This window comes from Salvia hispanica, chromosome 1, assembly GCF_029641045.1.
Source record: "Salvia hispanica isolate PSC_SH4W2 chromosome 1, Shi_PSC_v1, whole genome shotgun sequence".
In the NCBI taxonomy this organism is placed as follows: domain Eukaryota; kingdom Viridiplantae; phylum Streptophyta; class Magnoliopsida; order Lamiales; family Lamiaceae; genus Salvia; species Salvia hispanica.
This window is the reverse complement of record NC_142692.1, coordinates 562730-584179: the sequence shown is the minus strand read 5'-3', so window position 1 is coordinate 584179 and position 21450 is coordinate 562730. Positions and strand designations below refer to the sequence as shown.

The 21450-nt window shown below is 36.2% G+C and overlaps 4 protein-coding genes across 4 annotated transcripts; 3 read left to right on the top strand and 1 right to left on the bottom strand.

The window, feature by feature from the left end:
* The first annotated feature begins 6206 nt into the window (after positions 1-6206).
* On the top strand, positions 6207-11260 carry LOC125221507 (ABC transporter G family member 3-like). Its single transcript, XM_089065980.1, has 12 exons — positions 6207-6399; positions 6694-7366; positions 7469-7548; positions 7724-8010; positions 8145-8316; positions 9082-9195; positions 9372-9500; positions 9777-9968; positions 10075-10161; positions 10265-10537; positions 10614-10721; positions 10806-11260. The coding sequence occupies exons 2-12, from the start codon at positions 6892-6894 to the stop codon at positions 11064-11066; spliced, it is 2178 nt and encodes a 725-aa protein (XP_088922106.1). The 5' UTR covers positions 6207-6399; positions 6694-6891; the 3' UTR covers positions 11067-11260.
* A 4056-nt stretch (positions 11261-15316) lies between these two features.
* Positions 15317-15972, top strand: LOC125219626 (auxin-induced protein 15A-like). The gene has a single exon (XM_048121649.2). The coding sequence runs from the start codon at positions 15336-15338 to the stop codon at positions 15711-15713; it is 378 nt and encodes a 125-aa protein (XP_047977606.1). The 5' UTR covers positions 15317-15335; the 3' UTR covers positions 15714-15972.
* A 595-nt stretch (positions 15973-16567) lies between these two features.
* LOC125219624 (ABC transporter F family member 1) lies at positions 16568-19991 on the bottom strand. Its single transcript, XM_048121647.2, has 6 exons — positions 19833-19991; positions 19538-19750; positions 18717-18790; positions 18420-18630; positions 18098-18332; positions 16568-17980 (listed from the first exon to the last, which is right to left on the bottom strand). The coding sequence occupies exons 2-6, from the start codon at positions 19748-19750 to the stop codon at positions 16923-16925; spliced, it is 1791 nt and encodes a 596-aa protein (XP_047977604.1). The 5' UTR covers positions 19833-19991; the 3' UTR covers positions 16568-16922.
* A 56-nt stretch (positions 19992-20047) lies between these two features.
* On the top strand, positions 20048-21058 carry LOC125219625 (Ribosomal L18p/L5e family protein). Its single transcript, XM_048121648.2, has 2 exons — positions 20048-20194; positions 20537-21058. The coding sequence occupies exon 2, from the start codon at positions 20552-20554 to the stop codon at positions 20975-20977; it is 426 nt and encodes a 141-aa protein (XP_047977605.1). The 5' UTR covers positions 20048-20194; positions 20537-20551; the 3' UTR covers positions 20978-21058.
* Positions 21059-21450: the final 392 nt, after the last annotated feature.

Below are 21450 nucleotides of genomic sequence, written 5' to 3'. Positions count from 1 at the left end.
AACATTATCTGACCAACAACTATGATGAAAATTGATAACCTTTCAATTTTCATCCGTACTTATGACGTGTTTTTGTACGACTATTTTTTTCTTAAGACAAAATATCGTCAATCTATATCAGCTGCACATGGGTTTAATTTGCTTTTTGGAAATTTTAAGATTTTTTAACTTGTAACATGGTCATCCTAGATCTCTTGTCTGCCACGGTCAACTCCCGAACACATCAGATTTAGTATTTAATTAATTTATTTTGTTTATACAAAGCATAAAGCTCTTGTCTTTGATATGTTGCCACGCATCTTGTATATAGATATGTACGTTGAAATTGCAAAGCTGAATTTTACGTACAACATTTAAGACTATTAGTTCTTGATTTGTGGAAAAATAGGTGACATCAAGTCTAACATGAAAAGAGTAATTGGTGGAACTTTTGGTGCCACGCGTGAATTGTGTAAATTTAAATACTCCATGCTTATCAAGAAACAGATCATGCTTATCACAATTTTGAAAAATTCCATGTATATGTTGATTTTATATGCCAAATATATAAACTGTAAGGGCTCGTTTGATAAGAAAGATGACATATAAGAAGATTTGCAAAGCAAGATATGAAAAGCGGGTTTTGTGTCGAGATAAGCTCACATCAAAGTCTTTCATTGCTATTTGGTAGACAAGAAATGAGGTAGAAATGTTACCTGACTAAATCTGTGATATACATATCCTTATACTTCTATTTAAAGAAAAACTGCGGACTTTGATGGGCTATAAAGGATAACACAGACTTATACAATAGGTTAATTATGATAAACACTTAGAAATAGTCATATAAGTATCTACCAACTTATCAAATAAATCGAAATTACCAAACCGGACAAAGAAATTATACTGCGAATATCAATTGGGCCTTAAAGGGGCCTAAAATTGAAATATACTAAACGGGCCTACTTTGCAAGTAAATGGTCCAGTGGGCCCGAATAAATCCACTTGTAACTGGTAAAAAGAAGCTGAAAAGTCCATAAATTTAGGAGAGATGTCTCAGCTAGATATTAGGAGTGATGTGTTAACCCTTAAGCAAATGACACCCTCTAGCCTGATGATAAACCCAAGGCATGAATCCAATTTAACCACTAAATATACTTTATATCACCCACAATAAATATCAAATCCAACTAACTCTTCATAGCAATTGGTACAGTTCAATTAACTCAAACAGGACACCAATTTATTCTCACACTTATGGCTACATAAAAAGCCATCAAGAAAACACAAACAAACACTTTAATATATATCTATAAATTAAACCACCAACATGGAGTATATATATCTTTAATTAAACCACCAACATGGAGTATATTCAAAACGTTCTGAATATGATATTGCAAAACAAAATAATTTGGCATGAATTTGAGAGGGGGGCAGGTTTAATTTTAATGAAATAGTTTTAATTGTGGACCTAGGCTAACTGAAAATATAGGTTTTCATTAAATGTGATTCATTCCTGTGGGTTTTCTGTGAAAATATAGGTGTCTCACATTGAAAGACGCCACTTAACTGATAATTATGTTGCACCCTGTAAAAAAGGAGTAGTAGTATTGTATTTAATGGAGTAGAATTTAATGAAATTAAAATCTTTTAAATGTCTGTTTGTACATCTTATTAAAATCATCACATGTCCTCTTAAAATTTAAGCTCTTTTGGTGGTAATCTTTGTTATCTGAATAAATCAATTTTACATGGTTGGTCTTATTCTTTCTACTTTCGAAAGAATGCATGTGAAATTTGATCCTCCTCTATAAAATCGTACGGATACTAAAAATAAAAAGCCAGATTAATTGCACCGGTGCTCACCAAATTCGGATTGAACCAGAATTCAACTTAAAATGGCAAGCAAACGTTCCTCGCGAATTTACAAGCACATCTCAGTGCTCGTTATTTTGCGAGCAACGTACTAACGAGTTATAAAAATTGATCATTAATGTCATGTATCGAGCATTTTTATTAAAACATGGATTAGTGTGGTGGAAAAGGGTAGTGACATTAAAGAGAAGCACATGGTGGAAAAGGTATAAATAGAATTTAACTGAATCTGGGATGAGAAACAAAGAGGAAGCATAAAAGGGGCCCCTTGTCCACAAAATCTACCAAATTCGAGTACTATAAATAAGAAGTAGGAAGTAGAAATTATTAGTAACTTAATTTCTTTGCCAGAAATTCACGAGCATTCTCACCTTCTCCGCTAAAACGCATGTATCTGTCGAATGAAAATTGAATCAGTACTTCATTAAAAAAAAAGAATTTACATATATTACAAAAGGAATTAAATCTGCTTTTATTCAACGTAGATTTGTACTTTGCTCAACATTATTGATTTGTATATACTACTTCAACATGAATCTATATTTTATATACTAGCACGGATTTGTATATTACTTCAACATGAATCTATATTTTGTTTTAAATTTATAGCACTTGTATTTTTAATATATTAACAAATTAAATAAATTTAAATGCAAAAAAATATTAATACGCAAATTATCGTTGTATTGCAGGATGGAAAATAGAATACAACGAGATGGAAAAAAATTCGAAAAAACAAAAAAAAAATAAAAAAAAATGAGAGGGCCTTCGATCGGCCCTTCCTCCACAATGGAGTGCCGATAGAAGGGGCCCTTCTCATCGGCATAGGCCGATATATCGGCCATTTGGGGGAGAGGGGTGGGGGGCGGTCGAAGGCCCCTCCGTTGCTATGGTGGGGCTGTGAGGGCCGATGGGGAAGGCCCTCCCATCGGCCCTCCATTGCTAATGCTCTTAATGGTCTAATGTAATTTAATGCGCTTATATACAATAGAATACAATACACCGCCCCTTAATTAAAAATAGAAACTATCTCTATTTTAGTTCTTTCGTTAAAAATAAAAATTTTCATAATCCACTAACACTACACACAATAATTTTTTATTTCTTTCTTATTCTACCAATTATTCTATCCATTACTTTACCAATTATGCATTAAAATCTGTGTATTTTTAAAAAACGGAGGTACTAATAACATTTATTCACTTAAAAAAACTACATGCAGAGAAGGTGAGAGAGACATCAACCTATCTATAGTACTCACTTGAATACATATACAATACACTCATCTTCTCTTGGCAATATCCTATTTAAGCAATCCTATTTCATCTCATTTCCCACAAACCATAAACCACCAAACATCTCTCACCCCTTTCAAAATAGGAGCATCTTTTTCTTTAAAGTGATCAAACAATGTCTACAAATTCAATAATCTTCATGTCTCTCCTTGTCCTTCTCCTCTCAACTCCAACAATGGCGAGGCACTTGCCAGCACTGCGAAGCGCTCCCTCAACGACTCCATTCGCCAACCACAAACACCGAGCCTTTCACCGCCAGGCAGTGAAGAACTGCATGCCCAAAGGCTCCCGCCGCTCCTCTGCCCCCAGCCGATACGTCAACTATCACACCTTTGCCCCGTCCTCATCTAACTGCCCCGCCAAGCCGTAGCCCTTTTCACCGGAGCACGAATTAAGCATTCATGCTTTCTCTCTATTTATTATATTTGGTGCTTTTTTTTTATTTGTATAATGTCTATACTAGTCTAACTTTTAATTTATTTATTTTTGGCTGTGAAGTGAGAAGTTGTTGAGTTTTTGATTCAATAGTAGGGGACCCTGTTGCTATGTGTTTCTAATACTTTTATTTTTAATTTGACTTAGGTAGGGGCACGTTTGCTTCATCTTGGTGGAGATTATGATCGTACCATAATTAATTGTTTCACTTGTTTTTTTTTTCGGTCGTATTCTATTTTGATGAATATAGGTGATAAATTGCACGTACACTTAATTTGGTAAATTAAAGAGCTGTGGTTCATCTAGATAGAGTAGTACTAATTGACATTAATTTAGCATGTATTGGGCTTAGTTGGGCCTTGGTTGGGCCTTGGTGCATTCTGGACTAGGCTACTTTGAAGTTGCTGGCTAATTTTGTTATGGGCCTTCACAATGAGACAACTGAGGCCCAATATTAGAACTTAATGGGCCAGTATACCAATATCAATATTTTTTTTTTTGGGAAATTGGTCTTTAAAATCATGAACTTTGCCTAAAATTTGGTATTTCCCATGAACTTTGAAATTGGTACTCCCTCCGTCCCAAGGTATTAGACCAACTTTCCTTTTTGGAGTGTCCCACTATAAGTGACCTATTTCCATTTTTAGCAAAAAGCATCTATCTTATTTTATTCTCCACCTACTTTTTTCTCTCTTCTCTCCCCTACTTTTTCCCTCTCTCATACTTTACTCTTTCCACTTTAACTATTTAAATATCAATTCCTTAAATCATGTGCCCAAAAGAAGTGAGTCTAATACTCCGGGACGGAGGGAGTATATAATATCACGAACTTTGCATTTTATTTGGTATTTCCCACGGCATGTCTATTACTATATTTGACTAACTTACAAGGCTTTTTTTATCATACTTCACACAATTAAATCAACGTGATTTTCAACGTAACTTTTTATCATACATGTTATGAACTTAAAAAGTGGTTCAAAATATTATAAAACATATCACGGTTGCCTACGTTAAATAAGATTTTGATGAATATATCTTATTTGAGTGAGTTTGGGAAATACCAAATAAAATGCAAAGTTCGTGATATTATATACCAATTTCAAAGTTCATGGGAAATACCAAATTTTAGGCAAAGTTCATGATTTTTGAGACCAATTTCTTTTTTTCTTTTTTTTTTTTAACAAAATATACCAGTACTACAAAACAACATTAATAATCATTCGATGCTCGAAAATCGTAATTGATTGAAAAAATCTTACAAATTATTCCAACCTCATCAATGTATATATACATATGATGGCTGCCTTGTAGCTCAAACTTGTCACAATCACAAAAATTTGACCCACGGAAATTATTTATTTTTAGGGAGTTTCGCCACCGTCAAAAACATTAAAAAAAAAAAAATACTATACAATAATATAATATCTTCACCACTGCTAAAAAAAAAGATACGTATATATATAATACTCCCTCCGTCTCACTTTAGAAGTCCCGATTTACTACTTTTAGATGTCCCATTTTAGAAGTCTCAATTGAAATATTTCATAATTGGTAATAGGCCACACATTCCACTAATCTTTTTTCCACTCACATTTTATTATAAAACTAATATATAAAAGTAGGACCACATTCCATTATCTTTTTTCACCAATTTTTTTTATATTTCTTAAAATCCGTGCTGAACACAACCAGGACTCTTAAAGTGGGACGGAAGGAGTATATACCGAGAGGGAGAGGAGAGAGAAAGAATTTATCCTCATGCATTGTGTGCTGGCATTCTGGCTGCATGCCCCATTCATAGATACCCACAGTAGGAAATCTTGTAAACAATTAAAAACAATGGTATCTCATGATTTTGCTTCCCCTTTTTGTGAATTTAATTGCATTGAGTAGTGACCAAATATCCATATTTATTTGTCTCTTAATTCCACTATTTTCCAGTCTTCAGCTACACAATTACTGACATGCATCTGATTCAGGCCCCATCAATAAGCAAAAGTAAAAAACTATGAAAAGAGGAGATTTCCTACTAATAAATATTTATAATCACTTCTTCAAATAAAAATTAAAATGAATATATAATTGAATTTCAATTAATTAGATTAATAATTTTTTAACCCAACTAAGGTGAAAAAATTGTTTTATTTCATTTTATAGTAACTCTCTAATGTTAAGCATAAAAATTACAAAAAACAACAGCTAAGAAATATAACATGATTAGGAAATCTTTATAATAATACCCCTGACAATGACTAATAAAAGTAGCTCATGAAAACATGCTACATTTGTTGGACTTTTGTTGTTTTCGGACATAATTTAGCTAAAATAGCAATAATGCTTACTAGAATTCTTCTTCATCTAAAATTTTCAAAAAGTGGCAATGGTTCATGATTCCAAATGGTAGACAAACTTTTATGCTGTGTAACATCAGCCAAAAACAAAAACTTTAGATGAATCAAAACAAAACATAAGCTTAAGTGGAAGATAACAAGAGGCGTGATGCCCGGAATAAAAGAGGGTCAAAAAGATTCATTAAAATTTCAATCTTTAATAATCTTTTTATTTCAAATTTCCAATTCCGTTATTAAAATAGCATCTAATTAAGATTTTGTATGTGGGTCACTTTTTTTATCTGCTTCTTGTCTCTTTTTGCTCGACTTTTTTTTTCTTTTCATTTTTTGGCTCCATTATAATTGCCTCACTGTAGTTCTTACTCATATGAAAAACCCAGAACCCAGATCCAACCTTTGTGTATTTCACTTCAGATTTGCTGCAATTGCAGGGTTTCTTCTCCTAAAGAGCATTTGAGGTATCCGTTGCTTATTATTTTTGTGGGTTTAATCTTTTTCTTGCATCATAGTTTGTGTGTTTGGGAGCTATTTTGTTACTTGGTGCCAAGCTCTGATTTTTAATGGTGATGATTTAACTTGGTTGATTTAATTAGAAAAAGGTCTTAGCTTTGTTTATGTGCCTCTATTTCTGCAATATTTTAAGATACAAGAACTATTCCGGCTTCAATTGAACTGTTTATTACTCCTATATGTTAATGATTTTCAAGTCAAGATGAAATTTTTAATGCTATACAAATGGTTGCTTGCAACAGTGTTTCATCTTATGCAACTATTGGCTCTGATCACATGATAAGGCAGACTAAGCTTAGCTAAGGTCACTCGGTGTTGGGATGAAAGGCTAAAGATTAGTTTTTTGGAGGGTTTGATTCTTGAAAGTAATGGAAATGTGTTGAGTTTTGGGGTTGTGAGTGACAAACAAGGAACTTTAAAGTACCTTAGGATTTGGAGAGATGGAAGAGATACAATCTCAATCAGATAACTATAGGTCCTCGTCGTCTTCGGCTAGTAGCCCAGCAAGTAGAGTGCCTTCGAGCAATTTCTTCTACTTGAGAAAACCGGGTGCGTTTAGACAGCCGATTTCATTTGAGGACTCGCCTGACTGGGAAGATACGGATATTGAAGTGAAAGTGGACGAAGGAGGAGCCGACTCAATTAATGCTGCTACTGCTCCTGTCTCCCCTTCTCTCTCAAAGATCAATAGTGGCTCACTTCCATCACCCCCTTTGCCCGAGGGTGCTAATGTTGCACGAAAGACTGCAGGGGCCTCCATTGCGTGGAAGGATTTAACAGTCACTATAAAGGGTAAAAGAAAGTACGCTGACAAGGTCGTTAAGAGCTCGAATGGGTATGCATTCCCGGGAACAATGACAGTGATCATGGGTCCTGCAAAATCGGGCAAGTCGACGCTCTTAAGAGCTCTTGCAGGTTTGTGTGTTTGATGCCATTTTAGTTATTTATCCTCACTGCAAGGATCATACCAATCCGTTGTGTTAATGAACAAATGTTGTTTTCCTCTTTTTCCCGTAGGGAGACTGCCTGATTCAGCTAGAATGTATGGCGAGGTATTTATCAATGGCGTAAAATCACGCATGCCATATGGTGCATATGTAAGTTCTGTTCAAACCATAATTCTCCCAATATGGTTTCTTGGGCCTTTTTATTAGTTAATAATGAAAAAATAAGTTTGATATTAAAGTCAAAGTAATTGCCAAAACCACATTGGTCCCATTCTACTTGCATTTATTTTGAAGGTTGATCTTGAATTTTGTTGATTTGCATTAGGGATTTGTGGAAAGAGAAAGCACACTTATTGGATCGTTGACTGTGCGAGAGTACCTTTACTACTCAGCATTGCTCCAGCTTCCGGGCTTCCTTTGTAAGAAGAGGAGTGCAGTGGAGGATGCCATCCATGCCATGTCATTAGGGGATTATGCAAATAAGCTCATAGGTGGCCACTGTTATATGAAGGGTCTTCGCAGTGGCGAGAGAAGACGAGTGACAATCGCCAGGGAGCTTGTCATGAGGCCGCATATCTTATTTATTGATGAGCCCCTGTATCATCTCGACAGGTTTGTCCAATTTTTATACCCGAAAAGAGTGTATTATTATCCGTGCATTTGAGATGTGTCCATAAGGAGCCCTGTGACCTATTGAAGATGCCCGCTTGGCTTTTTACTAATAATGTATTCATTTCCGTGTTCAGCGTATCAGCACTTCTAATGATGGTTACCCTGAAGAAGCTTGCAAGCACGGGATGCACTCTAATATTTACCATTTACCAGAGCAGTACGGAAGTGTTTGGCCTTTTCGATAGGATTTGTCTTCTCTCTAATGGAAACACATTGTTCTTTGGGGAAACACTTGCTTGTTTGCAGGTAATAAATCTGAATATATATATATAAGGAGATGTTTAAGTGAGAATCATTCTTATCATGTAAAAGCAAGAACCATTTTCAATGCTTAGATCACGAAGATCTACTGTGGATGCATTTTCTCGATGGATGAATGCATCTCCTGGGTTCGAATCCCAGAGGCGGAAAAATTTTATTAGTAGTACTTTTTTAGTGCAGATAAATTAACGACGAATGCATTAACTTTATGCGTTCATTGTAGTGTTCTCACATTCGCATAATAAGAAAAAAAATTATTTTAACTAGCCCCTATATATGCATATAGGAGAAGGATCGAATGATAATGCTAAATACTGATGAAAATTTAAAATCATTTTTAGTCCTTTGATAGTGAATGTTTTGTGCTTATTCATGGATTTAATGCGCTTATTTATTCATCTTCTTACTGGCTGAATACGACACCCGAGTTTGAATTTCATTAGGAGGGAAAATGTTCATCTTTTGTTCATGTATTTTAACATTCTCATTTCTTACATAAAACCCAATTCTTACTGGATCTGTACCCTATATATTTATAGTATAGATAATTACAGTTTATGTACATATTCTAAATAAAGTAGAACTGAATACGTTACCCTACAAATAAAGATGTTACTAAGCAACCTATTTTCTGGCAGATTTTACGAAAGTGAATATTTTGGTTGCTTCTTTTAATGTTATCAAGTTTTTTATTATGAGTCCATTTTAGCACCAGATTAGGAATAATTACTCCTTTTCTTATCTCTGCAGCATTTCTCAAATGCTGGATTTCCTTGCCCGATCATGCAAAGTCCTTCCGACCACTTTCTGAGAGCCATAAATACAGATTTTGATAGGATTATTGCAATGTGCAAAAACTGGCAGGTATTCTTCCTCTGCTCTTCACTGCACGACTGATCTTATAGCTTGATAAATTCTCAAATCAAATGTGTTATCCGATGATTAAGGTGACCGTTAGCAGTTGACTTGCTACTGGCGTTGCACCGTACTGTTAAATTTTGCTGTCTTCTTATTTACATTAAGGTGTGTTGTTATAACAGGACGACCATGGGGAGCTTTCATCGGTTAATATGGACACTGCTGTGGCGATACGCACTCTTGAAGCAACGTATAGATCATCCGCAGATGCTGCTGCTGTCGAGGCTATGATTTTGAAGCTCACTGACAAGGTGGAGTCATTATTAACATGAAGATTCTTTCTTTATAAGGACTCAGATTAGACTCGAATATTTTTGTCCTTTTTTGCTGTTCCATTTTAAGCACGTTGATGAACTTTTTTGCCCCGTCATTAATGAAATATTACCTTATAAGTTCATGTAATTATTCTAAATATTATTAGTACATGGACAGACCGTTCAAGCAAACATATAGTGTTACTTGGACAGTTTACGTGTAATTTGTGTTTGTCTAGTGATCTCCTAATTCGTGTTTTGCTACATCTGCAGGAAGGTCCGCTTCTCAAAAGCAAAGGCAGGGCAAGTTGTTGCACCAAAATTGCAATATTGACTTGGAGATCGTTGTTGATTATGTCGAGGGAGTGGAAGTATTATTGGCTTCGTCTAATTATATACATGTTTCTGGCGCTCTGTATTGGCACGGTATTCTCTGGTCTGGGGCACTCATTATCTTCAGTCGTGGTAAGTTGTAATATTCCGGCAAATAGTTCAATTTGTTCCATCCTAATTGAAAATGGGTGTGATACGATGTTCTACGTAGTACTTATGTGCTTCTTTTGTATTGCAGACTAGAGTTGGAGCTATATTTCTATTCGTATCATTTACATCGCTTCTGAGCATAGCTGGTGTCCCTGCACAGCTCAAAGACATCAAGGTAATCAAACTACATAGAGTGATAGATTCGATTGACATTGTATACGATTGAGTGTTTGAAGGATTAGTCAGAAACTAGACGTGCTGACCTCCTTATCACGCAGATATTCATCTGCGAAGAGGCAAACCAGCACTCTGGGACGTTGGCCTTTCTAGTCGGACAGTTTTTCTCAAGCATCCCGTTCTTGTTTCTCCTCTCCGTCTCATCGAGTTTGGTCTTCTATTTCCTAGTCGGGCTGAGGGACGATTTCAGCTTGTTGATGTACTTTTCCCTGAACTTCTTCACGTGCCTTATAGTTAACGAGGGACTGGTGTTACTCGTTGCTTCAATCTGTCGAAACACATTCTGGAGCATCATAGTATTGGTGAATATACACGTAAGTCGTTGCATCCCTTTTTTATTCCAGCGGAACGTCTTCTTCTGCCTATCCAACACGAATGTTCGTCTTTCAGATGGTAATGATCCTTTCAGCCGGACTCTTTAGGATACGAAGTGCGTTGCCACGGATAGTATGGATGTATCCTACATCATACGTCGCTTTCCACACTTATTCTATCCAGGTAAGCTTCTGCTATTCGGACTCAGATTTTCTCGGTCTGAAAACACTAAACAGCGCGAGTTGTTCAATGCTGTTTAATTTTCAGGGGCTGTTGGAGAACGAGTACAGTGGGGAGTCGTTCGCGGTCGGGCAGGTGAGGTCGTTATCAGGCTATCAGGCCCTCCAGAACGTATACGATGTGTCGGCCGACAGCAACTCCAAGTGGGAGAATTTGCTGATACTGTTCCTCATGGCGGTCGGTTATCGCCTTCTTGTTTTCGTTTTGCTGCAGTTTCGAGTTAGAAAGGCCTTGTTTTCGCGTTGCAGATCTTATTTTTGTAGTAAAAACACCAACAATCCCAGATAAAACCATCTTTTGTTGCCTTTCTTTGAAGAGGTAAACTCTTTTTTGATTGTCTGAATATAGAAGTTATGGATAGATTCGAACTGAATCTGTATATTTTTGTTTTCTGTTTTGGGATGTGCAGATATTATTCTTGGACAAACGTTTGAGAAATGGGATTTTCTTGAAATATATACACTTTAATTTTTATTGAAAAATACTAGTACTACAAAGTTCTTGTAAGAAGTGAAAAATACATATTCTATGAAAAAGAATATCAGAAACATTATTCATCTATTCATCATTAAATATTTCATTTGACTTTAACCGTATTTGGTAAACTAAGGTCTACACTTGACTAATTCATTTTATTTAGATTTTTTAGACATTAATAGTAGTACTAAGTAGTACTAAATAAAAGTGAATGTACACAATTAATTGTTTTCACCCATTGTGTAAAAATTCATGTTGATTCCAAATATGACAACTAATAAGGGACTAATTGGCATTACATGGTACCATTCTTATCACACTTACCATGGCAAATTTGCTATATATCCACAGACAAATTTAAGGTACAAGTACCCTACTCTACTGTACAATGTGGTCCATTTTACATCATCTAATTTATCTAGGAATTTAGGAATACAAAATCTCACGTAATACCTAAATATTGCATATGTCTATTAGGATTGGTGACAATGAGTTGACACTCTTTTGAATTAAATGCATCCACTTTATCTGTTCCCACCTCCTCTGTAAAGTGCTTTGGAGGCCAAATTCATGAAGTACTTCAACAACAAATACATAAATAAATCAATTTTGAAACTTCATGATATGATATTATTTTCATATTTCTCAAAATTCACACTTATAATTTCTAGAATCATCTCTATACTTAATTAATAAATTTAAGTTGCAATACGATCAGGAACACAAACACGAACACGATCACTAATTCCCCTCGTAGATAAATAAAGCAAAACAATATCATGTGCAGAGGAATTGTTAGGGCAACATGTGATTAGTTTGGCTACTGGATAACTGGATCTTACTATATTTAAAATATTTAATCATTGGCAATCAGAAACAGAAAGGGTATTTTTACCTATTAATATCAAAATCAAAATTTACATTTATAATCAATTTTGGAAATAGGAAATGTGATCTTCATTTCCCAATAGGCTCTAATTTTACCCACTTTCAGATATCAAATCGATTAAATTGGCCGCATTAATTAAAATTTTACGTTTATTATTTTAAGAAAATATTAGAATCGATTATGTTCTACTTATCGAGACCACATATATCTCACATGTCCCACATCTAAATGCATGATGCAATTTTTCTAATTAATATTTGTAATTATGAATTAAGTGTTATACTTAAAATATATGGCTGAGCTACGTTGCGGTCCATCACAAATATTCAATTATTTATATTTGAATTTTCAGGGAATTTGATATTTTTATTCAAATTAAATTTGAGAATTAGGAATTTCTCACGTGCTGTTGCTTTAATCCTATATGATTCATTTGTCTATCTTTATTATTATTTTTTGTTTTACTATTATTATTATCAATAGACCATAATGAAATTATACAATTTGTTTTAATTTTAAAAATCTTGTTTGGAAACAAGAAAATGTATTCTGAAGTAAGGGTGATAAATCGTGCGGGTTAGGTCATTGCTACTCAAAACCTAGCATGTTAAGGAAACTCTCAACTCTAACATGAACCAATTTGCCACCTTCAAACCCAAACCTAACTCGTACACGACGAGATATAATAAGGGTTGAAATGACATGATAACAACCCGAACATGATTTACATAACTAAAACCTAATATTACAATATAAAAACATGATTTGCACAATTTAAACTTATTTATATGAGTAGTTCATTTACACGATAAAAACCCGATTTACACGAACCAACAAATAAAAATAATTAAAATAAGGGAAAATTGCTAATTAATCACAACTTTTAATTGACTTCTGGTATGTTCCACAACTTACAAAGTAATTAGCTAATTAAATCATTAACTTATAACACTTTTACAATTGTCCCACGACTTAAAATTTCACCATAAAAATTGTTTATGTCCATGTGGAAAACATGGGCGTCCACTTCACCACATAATCGCCGAAAATTTTAAGTTACTGGACAATTGCGAAAGTGTTATAAGTTAGTACTCCTTATTTCGAACTCAACTTTGTAAGTTGTGGGATAAGCCAGAAGTCAATTAAAAGTTGTGATATAAATGAAAAAATTCCTTTAAAATAATTAAAATAAAAACATTATTTGTAATGGATCACCCACACCAACTCGAACTCTAACTTAAAATTATTGGATACACAGCAAGGTTTGATCCAAACTTATTAATTTTGTACGAATTTTTGTATCGAGTTTTTTGTCGTGTCCTAAATTTCGAGGGCTATGTTAGGCATCACGCACGGGCCTATTAATTAACAATCGTGGTCACATGCATCTTGAAGGCGTATGTTATGTGTCGACTTAAATAGGTTATTCTTTGGTAAATGCTTGAGATATGTATTTCCCATTGCAGAAATGGTCAAAAGTTTTTGTCTATAATTTCTAATAATATACTACTATAAAAGGCTTTCTTGAAATCATCCATGTTGACATTAGTTGATAGTATATCTACGCCAAACCTACACAATCCTATTAATTACATGAAATCTTATTACATTTCACGTTTTATAGATTAGACACACCCACTACGTGCACTTTTTGATACTTTAAATGCTCACATGTTATATTTAAGCCACCGGAATAGCAATGTAAATACTAGTAGTAGTATAATTGTTTTATCAAATATGCTATTTCGGGGTGCGTTAAAATGACAACACTCTTAAAATGACACTGTGACACCACGCTAGACTGCAATATTATATATGCTAGACTGCAATAGTATAAACGCTAGACTGCAATCTACAGCAATCTACGACAATCTATAGATTGCAGTCTAGCGTATTGGATATTGCAGTCTAGCGTATTGGATATTGCAGGCCGCGTCACCTTGCAGTCTAGAGTATTGGATATTGTAGTCTAGAGTATTGGATGTTGCAGTCCGCGTAAATTTACCCTTGCGAATTTTTTATGATTGCCACATGGCAGCTGATTATTCGTCCACGTGTACAAATGATTGGCTAGGAATGATGGTATGATGTTATTTTAAGAGGATTGTCATTTTAACACATCCCTGCTATTTCTGTTTCTAAATCATATCTATTTACAATATTACTATTATTGTCGTCATATAATTAGTATTATTTGGATACCTAATGTTTCCACTCTAATTGTTAGTATTAATAAATTATTAAGTAAAAGTTGAGGAATTTAAATAGAAGTGATATGCATCCTAGGTTTTTGGCATCATAATATAATTAGGCAGCCAAAAATATGAACTACATAAAACAATTTAAGATGAGAAATACATATATGTAACATGGGGTTCCTGAATTCTTGACCACAAAAGAAATGGATGAAAAATTCTCCCAACTAAAATTCGACACTTTTATTTGATGCCAACTACAATAGTATTTGTGTTCGATATAAGGCCTGCCGAATTGACTGCTTAATAGTGACCTTTCATGAAACTATCAAACTTTAATCATGTGCAATGGTCTCCCATTTTTCCTTAACTACTATTGCCATTGCATTTCCTATCTTTCATCTCATATTTTTACACGACCATGCATGCCCTTCTTGCATGTAATTATCCCAATTACTACAATTTAAATTAAACATTAAAATAATGAAAAAATTCCAAGTAAATTGTTTATATTAACAAACAATATACTAATGTTGTATTGTGAAGTAATATTTAGAATTCTTTATCTAGAATGTGGTTATGAATTTGACATTCACCAACTAAGTCACTCCAAAGTGACAATTATACAACATTAAAAAATTTTGTGACAACGAGTTTGTGACAAAAAAATCTTAGGCAAAAATGAGTATACCGACAGCTTAAGTACGGAGATTATTTTAATGACATATAAAAAATACTACGTGTACTTAAATAACGGACAAATTAAGCTGTCACGGGTTATGTTTTTCACCGAATTTTAAAAGTTTCATTATTATAATTGATTGCTTTATAAGCGGCAAATTATTACCACCACCCACACAAAACATAATACTATCAACATTCTCATTTCTTTAATTTTTTAAATTATTAATTCGATCTAGGCCTCTCTCTATATATATTTGCACACGCATCATTGTAGCTTAAAACAAACACAAATTTTATATTTCTCTAACAAACATGCCAAAAGCAAGAGCAAGCGTGAAAAGGAAAAATAATGGCGGATTTCTAAAGCTGAAAATAGTGGTGAAAATGCTACAAAAGAGTTTGATTCCTCGAAAGAAATGGGTGCCGGAGGACGTGAAGGAGGGGCACTTCGCGGTGATGGCGGTCGAGGACGACGACCTTAAGAGGTTTGTTTTGCCCTTGAGTTTCTTGACCCGTCCCTCCTTCCTGCGCTTGTTGGAGCAGGCGGCCGAGGAGTATGGCTTCGATCACCATGGGGCCCTCACGCTGCCTTGCTCCCCGACCGAGCTTGAGGGGATACTGGCCGAGCAATGGGCGCCCGAGGGTGGGTCACGTTGGGATTGCTATCAGACCGTGGTTAAAACATGTTGATTATTTCGTACCACTTAAAGTGACACGTTTTCTGAAATTGTAACTTTTATCATTTTTTTTTTTTGTTAATAAGGATAGTTGTATAGTTGGGAATTTGACAACTTTTTGGGCAAGTGCATACCCCATTAGATTCGTTAGAGGTATATTGGGGAGTATTTGTCTTCTTTTTTTCGAATTTAAATTTTTGAGGTTCTTTCGTAATTTGTTAGTATTTTCTATTTATGTTGCAACAGATTGAAAAAAGAAACACACAAACTAATGCTCTTGTATGCTTTGACATATGAATTTCATAGAATTTGTATCTTGGGGTTTCAGATTTACCAGTGTCATTTCTACAGGTGCATTGTAATTTTATTGTTAATGACTTAATGTGAAGGGAGATAAGAGTTTTACCAGTGTAATTTTATTGTTAATGTGCATTGTAATTTAAGTCCATGACTAAGGTGTTTGCTTTGAAGAACTAATTAGATTAATAAAAATAGTGTAGATACTACTTTGAAGAATTAAAATTTGGATTAGATCCTTAGATGATAACCAAGATATAAATATGAAATCATACATCTTAATTAACCATGCCTAACAAAAGAACAGTGGCTTAATAATTACTCCATATTTTCCCTAGGCATATTCCTATTCCTCCGTCCAATGGTTGTTAATGAGGTTCTTTTAAAGACAGACATCAAGTAATGATAGTTAGCAAGGTAAATAAAAGATTCTGTAAACAGACATAGTAATGATTATGTTAACAAGGTTCTTTAAAACAGACAAGAAATGATAGTTTAGTGAATCACAAATAGTACAAAATCAACTGATCAGTAATAGCAGTTGTATTCAAACAGAATATTCCAAACGCATAAAAAAAAACCATAAGATGGCAGTCATTATATGTTTATTAAAAAAAATACTAGAATCAAACATTAATGGTCTCAAACTCTCAAGGATGACAATGGAAATTCAGCACATCAAAATTTATATAGAACACTCATAATAATCATAATATTAGTGGAGGGAGAAGCCACCTCCGCCTCTTGGACGCCAGGGCATGACACAGAATATAGCAGCCAGCACCCATTTCACATCTACCTCTAATGCGCGACGCGACTTGCACAGGCATCATCAACGGACAGAATACCCGTCCGAGCACACCAAAGCTATGCGAGGAAAACTAGCTGTGCCTGTGCTCTCTGCCTGATACACTACCATCTCACCTCAGTCCAACAAGCCAGCTCTCGCCCTTAGGTGCCGCTTGAAGTCCATGATGTCTCCCTCCCACCGAGTCACGGCCTGATTCTCGCAAACCCATATCTCTTTCGCGACCTGGTTTATCAGCCTGAAATCGTGGCTAACAAGAACCAAGCCACCATCCCATTCGTTAAGTGCCTCGGCCAGTGAGTCGATCGTCTCAATATCCAGATGGTTAGTTGGCTCATCCAGCAGTAGCATGTGCGGTTGCCTCCAAGCTAGCCATGCAAAGATCACACGGCTCCTTTGCCCATCGGACAAGTTCTTCATAGACATCACTTGTGCTTTGCCGGTGAGACCAAACCTTCCAACTATGGCTCTCATCTTCTCTTCTTCATGTCCAGGATACTCCCTCATCATATACTGGAGGGCTGACATTTCCACGTCAAGTTTCTCAGCCAAATGCTGATGGAACTGTGCGATCCTCAAGTGGTTATGGCGACGAACCATGCCATCCTGAGGAACCAAATCCCCCGTCATCAGCTTTAGCAGGGTGCTTTTCCCAGCACCATTAGGTCCCACCAGTGCCACTCTCGAATCAAGGTCAACACCAAAATCAACATTCTTGTAGATGAGATTATCAGGAGTGTAGCCAAATTTCACTTCCACAAACTGAAGAACAGGAGGAGGGAGCTTTCCAACATCAGTAAATCTGAAAACAAGGACCTTATCCCTGGCCACCTTCTCCGTAAGACCACCCCGCTCCATCTTTGCCAAAGTTTTCTCTTTACTCTGGGCCTGACGCGCAAGCTTAGCAGATCCATGACCAAACCGTGCAATGTATTCCTTCATTGAAGCTATCTGCTCCTGCTCCCACTTGTATTGTTTCATCTGGTTCTCCTCAAGTTCAGATCTGGTTTGGCAATACTGGTCGAAATTTCCAGAGTAGAGCTTTATCTTCTTACTCTGCATATGTATGATGTTGGTGCATACTCCGTTCAGGAAATCCTGGGAATGTGAAACCACAACAAGAATTCGCTCGAACTTCTTCAACATCTCCTCTAACCAAACACATGCCTCCAAATCTGTGACCATTAAAAAGTGAATACTAAAACAAAATATGAAAAGTACATGCTAATAAACTGTGCATGGAATAAGCAATTGCAGATAAATTTAAAGGCCATGCTATCTACTGAGCATACCTAGATGATTTGTTGGTTCATCAAGCAGCAATATCGTTGGGTTCATGAAAAGAGCTCTTGCTAGAGCAATCCTCATCCTCCAGCCTCCAGAAAAGTCACGTGTCTTCTTCTCTTGCATTTGCTTGGTAAAGCCAAGACCAAATAAAATCTCAGCAGCTCGCTTTTCAGCAGTGGCTGCATCCAATGCATCCAACCGTTCATAAATGAGTTCAAGGGCCTCTCCACCACCATCATCCTATATCAACATATATACATTGAAATATGTTGTAATAGGCTATTACTATGAGATAAACAACAACTACTACTTAGCAACGAAATATACCTGGGCAGACAATATTTCAACTTCTTTCTCCAATTTCAGGCGCTCCTCGTCACAACTTATGACGGCCTGAAGTGAGGACATATCAGAAGCTTCAATTTCTCTAGAAAGGTGATAAATATCCATGTGCTCTGGAATAGGAAGCTCACGGGCACCTATCGAAGCAAGAAGAGTAGATTTTCCGCAACCATTCAAACCAAGCAAACCATAACGTCTGCAAACATGAGGCAACAGACATCATGTACAAGTTAAATTATTATAAAAATAAGAAGCCATATACAATCAAGGAACACTGCATACCTGCCATAATTCAATTCCAGTTCAGAGTCAACAATAAGATCATGGCCATGGAAAGTCAGGGAAAGTGATTCTATCTGCATAACCCAATAGAAAACCCAATATCAGATTACCTTCAAGGGATGGTATATGATTACCCAAATTTTAAATATAAATATCAGTTTCACAGTGAAAAAATGACCATGCGTACACAATTTACCTATCACAGAGCATTCCTTACAAGGCTGAACTTATTGGATATACAAGGCGCTTATCTAGGTGCACCAAGCTAGTAGAAACAATAAACTAAACATGAGACACTAGTCACACTACACCTTAAAATATTTTAAAGATGAAGAACCCATGTCACTAGATGGTTAAGTTTTGCCAAAGAATAGCTAGTTAATTTTTTTTAGCTAATTATGGAAAATTAATCCAAATGTTCCAATTAACATTAACATGATACTAATGTTTCCAAACATAAGCTCAGGAAGTTAAATTTCTTTAGCGCACCTAGTTGTTACGTGAATTTAGACATGTAGGAAACCATAACTACATCACAAAGTGCAATCTGATGATGAGATAACATCTTTACGGCTAAAACCCACTTGCAAGTTTCACCTATAGTATTTGAAGAGCTGCATGCAACACCATCCATAGGTGTAAACTTATAATACAATGGAGCATTTTCAAACATCAAATAGGGTACGATTTCGCCCACACAGATCGAGATGAAAACAAAAATCCTTTATTTTTAAATCAACCGGCATAAAACATCCTATACGACTCAATAGGGAAATCAATGCCGAGAAAATTCAACAGAAAACAGGAGATCGAGACCTCACCCGAATATCTCTTGACAAAGGATGGGAGCAGAGAACGCCGGTACACGTCCGATCAGATATGTGAAGATCCCCAACTCCGCTGGCCAGACTATCAACGTTGCTGCTACCGTTTTCTGGCGCAGCCGCCTTGGATGCGGCGGCCTTACCCCCTCTTTTAGCAGCGGCGGCAGCCTTCTTCTGAGCCGCCTTCTTTTTACTCGCATCAGACACCATCTGCCAACCAATAGTCAATTCTCCGGCCACAAGAGAAAACGAATTCGAAAATAAAAATCTAGATAATGAATTGGAAACGAACCTTGAGTTATCGAAGGTGTTGCAGCGAGATCTAGGGTTCCGCAAGGCTTCCTTTAGTCTCGGCCAAAGCTTAATGCGGCAGAGCTTTGGATTTGAAGAGAAATAGGAGAATAAGGGTTTGGGGGATATATAGTGTTGTGAGTTGGGGAGGAGGCCATGAATTCCAACGAAAAATCAACCAGAATAAAGTAGTATTATAATAAATAATGGGCTTTCGGCCCATCAAAGTTGGGCCCTTATATTTTATCTGAAAATCGAAGCCATTGTCTCTTCTCTGTTCCCCATCTCGCTCGTCCTGGCGTGCCTCCCTCCCTCTGCCGGCGCCGGATATCGAAAGTGGATGTGTTTGGAGATTTTAAAGCTGTGAGTATGCTTCTTGGTGCTGTATTTTACGAAGATTATTGAGGTTCTGTGAGGTTTTTGAGAATCATAGGGAAAAAGATAGTGATTTTGAGCATCAAACAAGCGCACTCTACATGTTTGATGAAATGCCTAATTAATGAATTAACTAAGAATTCAGCCCCTGCCGTTGCTGCATATCCCCATTTTTCTGATTATTTAAGTTTTGTGCTTATTCCGTTGATATAGTTCATATTTGTTTGATCTGCTGCTTGAATTCTTTTCCGGATCCGGTGTATATGACCATGTTGGTTTGGAGTATTTATAGCGTTATCGACTCAACTAACATGATATCCGTTGTTACAGAGGTAATATTCACAGATGACATTGCTGAAGAGATATGTGTTGAGACTGTTCATATCATTGAAATATATCACAGCAAATGTGGTAGACAGGAACAACGGACGAATAGTTGCGACGGCTTCAACAGTTGAACACGCTCTCAAAAACTCACTTGAATGTGGGCGTTCTTGTAATGCGAAGGCTGCAGCAGTTGTTGGAGAAGTGCTGGCAATGAGGCTCAGAGTAGATGGTCTCGAACACGGCCAGGGCAGAGGCATTCATGTCAACGTGAACAAGGAAATCGAGAAGAAAGGCTTCCAGAACCGCACGAAGATTTGGGCAGTCGTGAATGCCCTAAAGAACAACGGGGTTAAGTTGATTCTCGAGGACGAGGACAACATTCCTCCTCCTGGATCCAGCTACATAGGCCGACAAAGAGACGATTGCACCAATCCACGCGATTGAGTGGCTAGCTCGTATCATGTAATCATATACAGTATGAGAGGATTGCTCTAAGGCATATCAATATATGATCTCCTTCTTATATGTTGATGGGATTATTACATATAGGAATTTTTATCTGATTCTTCTAATATGCATTTGGTAAAGGTATTTGAAAAAGAAAAAGTTACTTCGGTGGCGCCCTTCCCACTAGGACTTCCCACAAAAACCTCCTGCCACGTCACTAGAATTTCCCATCCCACTGCACAATGTAGGACTTCCACTAGGACTTCCCGCAATAAAATAAAATCGCAATTATTCAATTTATACATTTCAAATTTACGAAATTTAACGAGCCGTATTTATAGAGCAGTATTTATAGAGTTTTTTTAAAAAAAAAAATTAACTCGGACGTCTGACCGGGACGTCCGACCCCCTCCACAATGGCGGACGTCAGGTAGGACGTCGCGAGGATATCCGAGGACATCCGACGGGCT